Raw genomic sequence first — 14,110 nt, forward strand, 5'->3', positions numbered from 1 at the left:
AAAAAATTGAAATTTTGATTAATTCGGATATGCATATCTGAAAATATTACAAAAATTAAAACTTTTTAGGGTATTAATTAATTTATATATTATTAAATTGATATAATTTATAAGTTATAAATAATAATAATAATGATAATTATCCAGTTGATATTTCTATTTTAATTTCAATTAAAATTAATAAATAAATTTCATATTAATAATTGCTAAAACTATAACTAATACAGAATAATATGATTATATAAAAACTAAATACATTAATAATTATTTTGCAAGATTTTAAAAGCATTTAATGGATATGCACTGTCAGTGTAAAATTCTTTACACAGTCAGTGCATCACAACCATTCAAATATACTCCCTCTGGCCATTATTATAAGCAAATATTCTCTTTTTAGATTCATTGAATAATGAATGTATCTGGTCTTTTATGTAGACCAGATACATTCATTACTCAATGAATCTAAAAAGAGAATATTTGTTTATAATTCAGGCCGGAGGGAGTATTATTTTATAAATAATTAAAATAAAAGTCAAAATTCAATAAATATTTAACGGCTACGATTCACTGACAGTGTAAAACTGCTTTACATTGTCGGTGTATTTCCATTAAATCCATTTTAAAATAAAAGAGATCAAATAAGAATAAAATTATTTATTATTTTATTCATATTTTAATATAAATTTCAAATTACATAGTTTTTTAAAATAATAAATAAAAATTAAAATTATAAAAATTATTTTAATAATTAATTATGATAAAAAATCATTTTTTATTTAGTTTAAAAAAATTAAAAGAAAATTTTGTCTTAATTTTATTTAATGCATAAATAGATTATATATTTAATTCTATAAGAATTTTATATAAGTTAAAATGTTTTTAATTTATATTTGTTTATAAAATGATTTTTTATAACTATAAAATAATTTCTTTTATGTCTCATAAAAAAATAGAAAATAAATATCTTTATTATTATTATTATTAATTTTTTATATAAAAATAAAATGTTAATTTAAATATTTGTTAGGTTAATATTATTATTATTATTATTATTATTATTATTATTATTATTATTATATCTTGATTATAATGATATATATTTAATAATTTATTTTAATTAATCCAATTAATTATACTATTAATTGTATTGATTCACCTAGATTTTAATTTTTTAATAATTATTGAATTTTTTCGGAAATGCATATCTGAAACATTTCAAGACCAAAAATTAGAATATTTTATATATAAATCTTCGAAGGCACCCCCTCTCTAAAAAAAAAGTTGATTTCTGAAATATATCTCCGAAAAGTTGAAAACACATTTTTTTGTGTTTTCGGAAGTGCACTTCTGAAATCAACTTTTTTTCAGAAAAAAAAATGATTTTGGAGATGCATTTCCAAAATATAGTGGCATTTTGAGAATTTCGCCGCAGATGACCAAGAAGATTAGGGGAGTCAATAAAAAAATCTAATAAGAATTCACCATTTTGAAAAACTCCATGATCTTGGTCTTGATTGTGCATGATCTGGTCATAATTGTTGACTTCAATAAAAGGTTGTTTTAGGCAAGCAAAAAGGTATTTCAAAGTAGTGCAAATGTAATTTATTAAGAGGGACACAATTACAGTTCTAATATACATAAATCAAGCAACAAAACACACAAAATCCAAAGGTGAACCCTTGGAAAATTTCATTCATAACCTTATAAGTTATAACCCAATGTCTTACCCTAATACTTTCACCCCAACGGAAACGGGTCATGAAGAGCACATCCCTTTAAATATCTTAAGGTCAAGATAGACTTTTGGCAATAATATATTTTCATTATCATGCCCAAAATGGGCCAGATTTTCAGCCATGAAATCAAATATACTTACATTAAAGATTTCTTTTTATGCAACTCTCACATTGTCTTAAATATACCTACCACTACCAGCTACTAATTCAAATTGCTCAAGATTTTATATGCACATCAAGAAATTATTTGTTAAATTGTTTATAAAAGCAAATTCTCAACAAAGAATCAGAAGCTGACAATTCAAAGATATTTTACATTAACTTGTGTGATGCCATGGCAGAAGCCGCTGAATGAGAATACAAGCAAAATAGGGATTACTTGCTACAAGAAAGAAGATTATTTGAAACTGGATCAATAGCAAAAAAAACTCAAATTCTTGAATATTTGAAGCAAATCGGAAATCATTAAAAAGAATAAATTAAAATCACAGATTACCAAAAAAAAGTAGTAGTTCCATTTGATTTCATTAACATTTGAATCCAGAATTACAATCACAGGCTTCAATTTCATAGATAAACCTAATAATTAAAAACGAAAACTTCTTCATCAACCGCCGAATCCGTACAAGGTTCTTCCCTGTCTCTTCAAGGCATAAACAACATCCATAGCGGTAACAGTCTTCCTCCTCGCATGCTCAGTATACGTAACAGCATCACGAATCACATTCTCCAAGAAGATCTTGAGAACTCCTCTGGTTTCTTCATAAATCAAGCCACTGATTCTTTTCACACCACCTCTTCTCGCCAATCTACGAATAGCTGGTTTCGTGATACCTTGGATGTTATCGCGGAGAACCTTCCTGTGCCTCTTTGCACCTCCCTTTCCGAGTCCCTTACCTCCCTTTCCACGCCCTGACATTTTCGCGAGAAAATTTGAGAAATTGAAAGAAAAATGAGAGATTAGGATTTCGATTTGGATTTGAATTTGAGTGGGAAATAGAAATGGGGATCGGAGTATATGTATAATTGTAAATGAGGAGAGAGGAAAATGAGTTTTGTTCTCTGATATTGGTCGTTGGATTCAACTTAATCAATAGTCATAATTTGAGATCCGTGCGTTATGTGAAAAATAATATTGAACATCGATAAGTTAATCTTTAACGGTGAGATTTTATTTTGTTAAGCTTGTGCGGATCAACACTCCTATGTGCTATTATTGTGTTTTTGGTGGATGCTGCATTTCTTTGTCAAGTCAATACATATCATTATTTTTTTATGTTTACTAGGGTTTCAACCATTTTATCCATGTGTACAAAATAAAAACGGTTTAATTTTAAATTTTAGTTGTTTATGAAAGTAGTAGGAAATAATGGAATGTAAAAGATATGTGAGTATCATATACCAACAAGTAGTGAGAGAAAAAAGTTAAAACAAAAATTGAAAAGAAATAATTGGAGAAAAATAGACTACGGGTATGTTTGGATTGCTGTGGACATAATTAATTTAGATGGAATTGAGTTTGGTATAATTAATTTTGACATAATTGAATTTAGTAGATGTAATTTTTGTTTGAATATATTTATAGAAAAGTGAGTAGAATAACAATTTCTATACATTTAAATTCAGAAACTACAAATTTTAATTTCAAGTAGAGTCAATTTTTGAGGAATAATCAATTATATTTTTGAAGTACCAAACATCTCAAAATCACTTCACAATCAATTCTACACTTTTAGAATTATTTTAGACTCTTTTCAAAGTTAATTCAAACATGCATCACAATTACGGGTGGAAAAACAGGCGGTACGCCAGTTTAGACCTATTTTGTTTAAATCCGTCCAAAGTGATGGACCAACTTAGACGTCTGATTTCAAAAGTCAATTATGTATCAGTTACTATCGAGTTAGTGGGTTAACAGGACGATCCACCAAAAAAATTTACAATTTAATTTTTTACATAATTTTTTAAAGAATTCATTATTATCAAATTTGTTATAGTTTATAACTTTTCTTTTCATTTGAAGTATTCACCTATGAATCCAAACAGTTTAAAAAATAAAACAAATAAAGATCAATTATAAAAAAAATTAAACAAAATATACCTAAATATAGAAAAAAAAAACGTATCAAAATAAATGAAGAAAATAGCACATCAAACAAGCAAAACACATTGCTATCATGTGCAAAAATGAAAGGACAAACAACATTTTTAATTGAGCTAGCAAATTAGCAAAATTGAAATGAATTTTCAATAAAATAAATAAATAACAAAGTATGAGTCAGAGATAAAAAAAAAGGGAAAAATAACAAACGAGTGGTATATGTTAATGGTGCTAGCTTATAATCTTAAAAGGATAATATTTTATACACAAATGAATCGTATTCACAAGGGCTATGTTAATGTTTTGGAACACATTATTTTTATTAAAAGAAAACATTATCTATTGATAGATATGCAATAAATTGAGTTGAAACTTACATTAAACATGTGACTTTCTCGGGAGAAAGAAGAACAAAACATAAGTGGTGGTTTGGATGATCGAATAGAACGGCGGTGGAGTAGAGGGATATGCATGACAACAAATGAAACAAATAGAAAGAAACATAATTTTAAAAGGATGAAATAATATTATACTTATATAAGAAGAGGAAACGATCAATTTTTTTTACCAATAAAGAGAAAAAAAATAGTGGACTGGACTCCTTATTGCACTACTCAATTTTTATTCTAAGAAAAAAATTTAACAAAAAACTTGCAAACAATAACCTCACTGCCTCGCTACCGCCCTGATTTTTAAGTGGTTTAGGCGGGGCCGTCCAACTTAAGATACCGAGCCAAAAATAGTTGGCCAGACAGGATCGAATTCGGTCCATTCTGCCACCTTTATTCACAACTATGTCTGGCATTTATATAGTGTTATAGATTATAATTATAAATATTTTATGTCTCTTAATTTTTATTTCAAAAATTAAATATTTTTTAAAATAATAAATTATACATTTCAAGTTCAATTGTTCCCCTTTTATTATTAAGAGTATAATTGTCCCCTTTTAATATTAATATTAATGTGATGATTGCAAACGTAGATAATTAATCTTAACAAATACTGAAGGTGGAGAAAAACACAAGAAAGGGAGGATTGAATTGTGTTCTTTATCAATTAAAATTTCCTTTCTTTTATTGTATCTTCTTTTCTTTCTTTTTTTTAATCATCTATTAGATTATGCTTTGATGTTGCGGAAGCATGAAGATGTAGAGCTACATAACCAATAAGATGTTCATTTTAACTTCTAAAGGATATCAGAACTTCTGACTTGCTCAGTACAGTTCTGCAGATTAAATATTGGAAGTTCTAAGTTAAAATGACATGTGCAGAAAGTAAAAGACACATTCATTTTTATCCTGGTTCACCTTCTAACTAAGGCTACCTCCAGTCCACCTTCTTCGGGTGATTTTCCTCTCAACAGAGGTCTTAATCCACTATAACCAATCCTGATTACAACTGCACGATCCTCCGTCGTAACTAACCATCCTACATAGCCAACTGCTGTGACTAACCATCTGGACAATGACCCATTTAGTGATCTCCGCGAGATATAACGTCCATTGACTTAGGAACCCTGCACAAGCTACCCGAGAGTGACCAACTCCTAGTTGACTGAACCGTTCAGTGATCCCTTCTGGATATAACGTTCATCAAGCTAGTAACCTGCACAACAACGCGTTGTGACTAACTCCCTGCACAGCTACCTGCTGTGACTGACTGCAATGAACTGTTCAGTGATCTCCACAAGATATAACATCCATTGACTCCTGGACTCCTGACCTTCACGTTGGTCTCCAAGAGATTTCCACAATGACTGCAGCCAATTGTCTTCTTAAGCTTCTTATCCCAACTAGTAACTTAAGGCCTCATCACCAAATTAACTTGGTTTCAATACAATGCTTCTTAATAAGCAGATATTCCAAGTACAAACTATACGATACAATGACAAGTAATCACGATGAGTGAGTGAATAATCGTTGGAGTCTTCTTGTTTGCATCTTCTGAGCGAGATCTTTGCTTCTTGGTGGTAAGCAGAGTAAGAACTTCAACTCCATATGTTGAATGCTTCTTCAAGCTGATCTTTGTCTTCAAATCTTCTTAAGCTGATTTAGAGCAACAGCTCTATTGTTGATTGCTTCTGATTTGATCTTCATTTCTTAAGCAGATTCAGAGCATCAACTCTGTTTTGAGTTGCTTCTTCAAATGATCTTCTGAAAGCAGATTTAGAGCAGCAACTCTAATGAATTGCTTCTACATGTTGATCTTCAGCTTCTGCAACTTCAACACTGATCTTAAAGCTTGTTACAGCTAATGACACATTGATCAACATCAGTAAACATGAAAACACTTCTACGAGAAATAACTGAGTGTTTTAGTTTCTTTTGTCTTTCAATATGATTATATAACCACATGATTAAGTATTCTTGGATATCTTCTAAATCCATTTGAGGATACTGCTTAACAGTAGGTTTTCTTCTTTTTCATCTTCTGGGATTCTTCATATAGGCATATGATTTAGTGTACAACAACGTCATGGATTAATTCATAACATACTGAGTATGTGTTGCCTCTTGTGTAGCTTCTGAAGCATGGTTTCTTTGTAGTTTCTTTTATGCTTTTCATGCTCAGCTTTTCTCTACAGATTTTCTCTCAAGGTTTCTCCTTTTCTGCATTCGGTGGTTGCACCATGGATACACACTTTGGATACTCACTTAATGCACTTTGGGTGCACGTATGGGCACTCGTTCATGTTTGAAGTTTGATCTATATATATATAGCTTGGTGTGTTACTGTTAGAATCTTGCCGTTGAGGTTTGTTTGAATATTTCTTTGAAAGCTCTGTCTCGTATGATCCTTTATCGACAAGTGTTGCTCTTTGAAAAACCTTATCTTCAGCATGATGATTACAGTTGATGGCGTGCTTCTTTGGTTAAGTTTGTTTTTCCAACACGCTGCATGTGGCTTGCTTCTTCTTTCAACCTTAGGAGTTGTTCCTTTTAAATGTTGCAACTGTTTTGCATGTGATGATGTTTCTAGCTACTCTCCCTTAGATTCTAAGCTCTTTATATTTTACTTAATTTGTATGCTGAGCTGTAGATTCTTCACTGGCTTGTATATGACTTCAACTGATGTTTGTATTTTGAATGTCGCTACGTTGTAGCTTCAAAACTTGTAACTTCAGAACTTCTGATCTTTCTACTTGCTTGATCTTCTGATGTTTGCAAAGCTTCTTGTAATGATCTTTCTTGTTCATTTCCTTGCAGCTACTGATGTACTTTCTGATTGAGACTTGTTGTATATAAGCATTGATATTTCTTGTTCTTTTGAGTATTCTTGTCTCTGATTGTTGCTTCTCTTGCTTCTGATCTGCTGTCTTTGGCTTGTTTGACGTGTTCTTAATCGGAACATCTGATGAATGATGTTTGGCTTCGTCAGTCTTCTGGATGTTTGATTTCATATCTGAGCCAGTTTCTGATGTAGTTATTGTACTCTTTTTTTTATGAATCCTGTATAAGATTTATAACATACTATCTGCACACTAAATGAAACCATTAGTAATAAAATTGTAACTAACAAAATATATGCTTGTTATCATCAAAACTAGATTCTGAACATAGATTCTCAATCTTGTTCTAACAAATACTTCTTATATTTTAAATGCTAAAGAGAAGAAGGTCAATAGTATGTTGATTAAGTATATACACTTTAAGTAAAGATATATGAATCCTCATAAATTTGGACACCTGGTCTGCTTATGATATAAGGCCTTACCTGGTACGTCAATCAACATGATAGGACCATAACCTCTTTTGAAGATGTCATCGTCCTCCCATGGTATAATGCATAATGCAACCTTTAACAATGTAAAACATACAACCGCCTCTAAAGTTGCTTGCAGTCTCCTTTGAAGATGTCACCTCCTACTACATGTCATACCCCAATTTTTGACCTAAGATACCACCTCATATCATTTGCATATGCATCATTTGCATCTCTAACAAATTGCATAGTTTGTGTTTGCTACTTGTGACTCAGCAGGGTTTAATCAAGAAATCACTCACCAGTACAAGTAACAATCAATTAGGGTTTTGTCCTCCCTTCATCTCAAAAGAATTATCTTCATCAACAGTCAACATTTGGTCCTCAAAGATTCATTTCAACAAGCTCAGGGACTTTGAATCAACCAGATTAGGGTTTTGACTGAAGACAATATACTCCTGACTTTTGCTCAGGATTTGACCTAATGACTTGGGACATGAACTCAAGATCCCAAGTACATCATTTTGACCTAATCTATTGACTCAAGACATCTCCAACACAGGGACTGATCAACAGTGAAATTTCAAATCATCAGATTAGGGTTTTTTGAACTATCAGGGACTGAAATCAGGGATCACATTTGGGAAACCCTAAAAATCCCCAGGAAGTCAATCAAAGGTTTCAATCATCTTCAAATAATCCCTATGGCAATATCCAATGGAAATTACATCTTAATTCAAGATCCACAGTCATCAATTTCATCAGGTCGACAATTAGGGTTTTTGACCTAATTCACCTGAACCATTGACTTTTTAATCAGAACATGGTGCCACAACTTAAACAATGGCTCAAGGTCCTCCAATAACTCAATATGATCCATTCATACCACTCATTTGATGAGGATAGCTTGATTCATTTGAAATCTCCAGAAACGCGATTCGTCTGAAAAAGTCAACTATACAAGATCCTCATTGACTTTTGGGGAATTTTGGTCAAGCATGACTTTTGAAGTTTTGAATCATCAATATATGATATATGAAGTCATTTGATCAAAGAAAATCAAGAAAATCAATCAAGAATCAAAAAGTCAAAGTTTGACTTTTATACTTAGAAAAAGTTTCTAAGTGTTTTTCAATGGTTTTTTCCAAACTTTGGAAGGGAATAACTCAAAATTTCACCTACAAACTGAAAAAAACTTCCAACATGAAAGTTGTAGATTTTGATCCAATGAACAACTTTGTCACATATAATTTTTTTCCATAAGATCAACCATTTAAGAGATATGGAGCTTCAAAGTTGGTATCTTTTGAAAAATTCACTTAAAATCTCATTTTCTTCAAAGTTCATGGATCTTTTTCACCCATTTCCTTAAAGGTCTTGAAGAAACTTTCAACTAGGGTTTTGAAGTACATAACATGAGCTTTCCAAAATGTCCAAGAGCATGAAAAAATATGGAGTGTAGCCATGGTTTTGAATTTTGTCATTAGAGGTCATTATGCATGAAATTTCAAGCCATTTTCACAAAGTTCTTACACTACATGACCTATAATCCAAGTGATGACACACCAATGCAATAATTGGAAGATATTTTTCTGGTTTGAGATCAGAATGGAAGAGGATAAGAAGCTTGAGATTTAACCATGGTTTAGTCACTTTTAACCATTTGCATTTAATGTGAAAGATTCCATTTTATCTCTTAAGCCAAATCATCATTCTTGAATCAACTTGCAAAGGCTTTGAGTTCAGAATCCTTGGCCTATAAATAGAGGTTCAAATCACTTCCAAAATCACACCAAAACCTCACAATTATAGGTTTTCTCTTTTCTTTCTTAAGTTGCAAGTTTCAAGTTTCAAAGTGAGGTAGAAAACTCAACCTCCAAATCCTTGAAGTTATGGCCAAAGTGATGGTTCTAACATCTCATAAACATCATTTGGGATTAGTTTGATCCACTCACACACCCCAAAACACCTTAAAACTCAGAATCATCATCTCACCTCCATGTTTGCATAAAGTGAGCCTTAACATGCCAATTTTCATACCAAGCCACATCTGTCCAAACTAACCTTCTAAACATCATCCATATACCTTATATGAACTGTTCCAACCATCATCCATGATCTGAAACACCAAAATCACTAAGCTTGATCCTCACTTGAACCATACTGCAGATCGGGTACCATAGATTGATCAAGAGGTTTTCAATTCATGCCAAGCATCCAAACATGTTCCATAAGGTCCACTGAAGCTGTCCAGATCAAGAAACAACATCTGGAACCTCTCATTTGCAGAATTCGATTCTCAGTTTTGGCATTTTTAAGGTAAGCTCTCTTGAACTTCAAACTCTATCATACATGCATCATAAATGGAAAACTGGCTTGCCATCTTGTTTTTGCACATATGAGGATCATTAACCCTCAATCAATTGCATCATAACTTGCACATACATCATTTCACAATCAAATTCAGTTTTAGGGTTCTTCATGTTCATGCGAAAATTGACCCCCTTAGAGAAAAAATAAATGAATTATGAGGGCACCATCATGATCCTTGTGAAAAACGAGTGGGATAGACCCTTTACTTGATCAAAACAACACAGTTTTAGAGATTTTCAAATTTCAGTTGAAGATGTGTTCTTGGCGCCATTTTTGATTCAGAAATTTCAAATGTTAAGTTTAAAATATAATTCAATAGAAGCGTGTATATTACAAGCTGCGCGCGCAGCTCAGTTGGCAAGTGTTTTGGCTGGTGAGAGAGAGGGCGTGGGTTCAAGCCCTAGTGGAGACAAAACCAATTTTTTACCACTTGTTTTCTTTAATTTTTTACACAACTTCACCAATCATTTTAACCAATCAAATCAATTCATTTTTACTTCATTTTTTGAACATTATTAATTTAATATATATTTTATGAATATATAAAAAAATCACAAAAATATTTATTATTTGGTATATTTTTATTAAGTTTAAAATGACTTGTTTTTTTAAATGTTTTAATACTTTAAAAATAGTTTTTTTCATTTGATTTTTTCAAACTTAATCATTTGTAAATATTTTGTGATCAAACCCTAATCATTTTGGTGTTAATTAAGTATAATCTTTGTGTTTATCTTAATTAATTTGATTTCTTTCAAAATTTCAAACCGTTTCAAAACAAACGATCACAGTTTTTCAAAACGATAAACTTTTTCTTTTTTGGTTTTCTTTTCAAAAGAAACTATTGATTAAATCTTTTTGGATTGATCAATTGATTTTAAACCTGGGGCCTCTCGAATATTAGAGAGTATAAGTCCCTTTCCTTTTATTTGTACAGTTTTTCTTTGTACAGAAAACTTTTTCAAAACAAAACTTTCAAAGATTTTCAAACGACGAAACCTCGCGCTGTTAATAAAACAATCAACCATGTTTTATAAAATAAAACAGGGGCCTCCACATAGGTATAAGTCCCATTCCTTTGCATGAAATTAGGTATTTCATTGTACATACACCTTTTTGTACATACCTCGATCAATTTGATTTTTAACCTCGAATAACAAATCAAAAATGAAGGTTTTCTTTAAATCTTCCCAAAAATACCATGGGCCTCCATGTAGGTATAAGTCCCGAGCCCTTTTGTAAATACTTGTTTACATAGCTTTTGAATAAACTCAAGTGGGCCTCTCCCCGAGTATAAGTCCCGAGCCCCCGTGCATACAAATGGATCATGCTTACAGGTATATTTCCTTCATAAACTCCATTATATACACACACCTTGTCATATATATGTAATTGTTCATACTTGTTCATGTTTGTCCATGTTTGTTCATACTTGTTCATGTGTTTGTTCATGTATATGCTTGTTCAACTTAGTACAACACTAGGTTCCCTATAGCCTCCTATTGGGCTTCGTGCAAAGAATCTCCCTAGTTTAGGTTAGGACATAGAGTATGGTTTCTCGGTGAAATCGCTCTAAGAGCTCAAACCAACTATACCACGCCTCCCCTTGGGCTTTGTACAAACGAGTGACCCTCCCATAGCCTCCTCTTGGGATTACAATGCAAGGACCCTCGATTTTCCCTCCCATAGCCTCCTCTTGGGCTTACAATGCAAGGACCCTCGGATAGCCTCCTCTTGGGCTTCGTACAAGGACCCACGAGCTTCTTATAAGCATCCCCAATATCCAAATCAAATACCCTAGGAGATTAGACATTTATCATCTTTATGATAGGAGTATCTCTTCTATATCATCACAAACAATCAATCAATCAATCAATCAACTTAACTTTTTTGCCACAAGGCTGGCTAATCAATCAAACTTTTTTTTGCCACCATACTGGCTGATTAATCAAAGTTTTTGTCACAAGGCTGACTTCATTGAAACTTTTGCCACAAGGCTGGCTGATTAATCAAAACTTTTTGTCACAAGGCTGACTTCATTGAAAGTTTTTGCCACAAGGCTGGCTAAAAAACATCTTTATCATTCTAAGCACCATAAGTGGCATGGCCCAGGGCTTATAATGAAAAGATTTTCAAACAAAATCAAACGGATGTATGTGATGATATAGATTAGATACATCGAACATTTAGATGACATTTGTCTCTTTTCCTTTGCTTCCACTAGCATAAGTGGGAACTACGATTGCTCTGACTTTCTCAACATCCCTTTGAGAATACGTAGGCACAAGGTCGTATCCTTGGCGAGCAAAACTTCTCCCTCAAACCACTCAAACCTTAGCACCCGTAGACCCCGAGCTACAGATGCTCTGATTCCCTCTAAGGGATATGTATGCAGAGGATCGCGATGATCTTTGCAAGCATAATCAAACAAACACCTTAGGTCCCACCTATCTCACAACAGAACCTCTCAATAACATGGAATGAAAAACTTAACAAAGAAACCTATAGAGTACTATAGATACGTTGGGTGCTAATACCTTCCCTTCGTATAACCAAACCTCTTACCCAAAGATCTCTCCCCCACTTTTAAGGTTATTGCAGCTTTTTTCCTTTTCCTACTTTGGAAATAATAAAAAGTTTGGTCGAAACAAAGAAAAATCATTTTTATGAGCACTCGAGCCCAAAGAAGGCATCAGGTGTCTCATCCACAAAAAAAGATACGATTTTTCCCCGCGACACTACAATGTAAAGCCTATTGCAGTCTACAATGGTGTAAAACCTACCGCAGCCTCCAATGGTGTAAATCAAGCAAAAACTCATTTGAAGATGACAACATCCCTCCAACAAAACCAATGTATAACAACTATGGGTGATAATATGTCAAATATACTAATAGGCAGGGCTGATCCAAGTCGAAGGCGAGCAAGGCAATGAATTTAGGCCTCCTCTTTTGGGCCTTAAAAAGAGACTTCAAATTCGAAAAAATAGGCTTCTGAATTGTATAATTATCAAATCTTCCGTAAGTTGTATTATAAACAAAACTAGCACAATGGCCAAAGCATTGGTCAATTAAATTTTGGTACCTGAATTTCATTCCTGTCAATATAGTTTTGTTATTTATAAAATATTTTTCAGTTAAGTAACTCGGAGCATGTTTATATTCTAATTAGTTATGTAAAAAAACTGATTAATTAAAATGTAGATTTAATAAAAATTAAAATTAAAATAAAATATTGATTAATTAAAAAAATTGAAAAGACATATTTGTTATATTATGCAAAGCACAGTGTATGGTAGTGTATATGTAGCCTTAGATCCTCAGATTATTTTCCAGTGTGGTCAGTTAGTTTCTTTCACTCTCGTTATTGGTCTTTTTTACTGTCGGCTCCAATGGGGCATATGCTTCCACCAATCTTTCTAAAAGGAAATTCCTTTGGTCTGACTTGAATTTCATTCATAATTATATCTCTCTACCTTGGTGTTTCTTGGGAGATTTTAATTCTATCTTGGGGGCTCATGAACATCGTGGCAACTCTTCTTCTTCTAGATCCACTTTCTTGGATTTTGCTAATTGGATTTATAAGAATACATTGGTTGATCTTGATACTTCTGGCGCGATTTTCACCTGGAGTAATGGCAAGTCCCTAGATGTTTTGGTTTTTGTCCTAAATTTATAAATTGGATATATACTATTCTTAACTCTGCTTCCATGTCGGTTATGGTGAATGGTTCTCTCCACAGTTACTTTAAATGTGTGAGGGGTGTTAGGCAAGGAGACCCGCTATCTCCTCTTTTATTCTACTTAGCTAAGGAAGCGTTAAGTAGAGGTATTTCTAATATGGTGGTTAATGGCACTTTGGAACCTATGACTCGAACTCGGAATGTACCTTTTCCTTCTCATATTCTTTATGTCGACGATATTCTTATATTCTGCAAAGGTACCAAGTCTAACATTACTGCTCTTTTTTCTTTCTTTGAGTTGTATGCTAAGGCTTCGAGTCAAATATTTAGCGCTTCCAAATCTGCTATGTTTACTGGTGGTATAAATTCTAGCCGGTTTAACTACTTATTGGGTATCACGGGTTTTTGCAAAAGTTCTTTCTCGTTGCACTATCTTGGTGTTCCCATTTTAAAGGGCAATGTTAAATCTTATCATCTGCAATCGTTTGTTGATAAAATGGTTTCTAAACTTGTG

General features: G+C 32.5%; 1 protein-coding gene across 1 annotated transcript; it reads right to left on the reverse strand.

The window, feature by feature from the left end:
- Positions 1 to 2,228: 2,228 nt before the first annotated feature.
- LOC131648131 (histone H4) lies at positions 2,229 to 2,745 on the reverse strand. The gene has a single exon (XM_058917914.1). It carries the CDS (start codon positions 2,653 to 2,655, stop codon positions 2,344 to 2,346), a length of 312 nt encoding a protein of 103 aa, XP_058773897.1. The 5' UTR covers positions 2,656 to 2,745; the 3' UTR covers positions 2,229 to 2,343.
- Positions 2,746 to 14,110: the final 11,365 nt, after the last annotated feature.

This window comes from Vicia villosa, linkage group LG2, assembly GCF_029867415.1.
Source record: "Vicia villosa cultivar HV-30 ecotype Madison, WI linkage group LG2, Vvil1.0, whole genome shotgun sequence".
NCBI classification, from domain to species: Eukaryota; Viridiplantae; Streptophyta; class Magnoliopsida; order Fabales; family Fabaceae; genus Vicia; species Vicia villosa.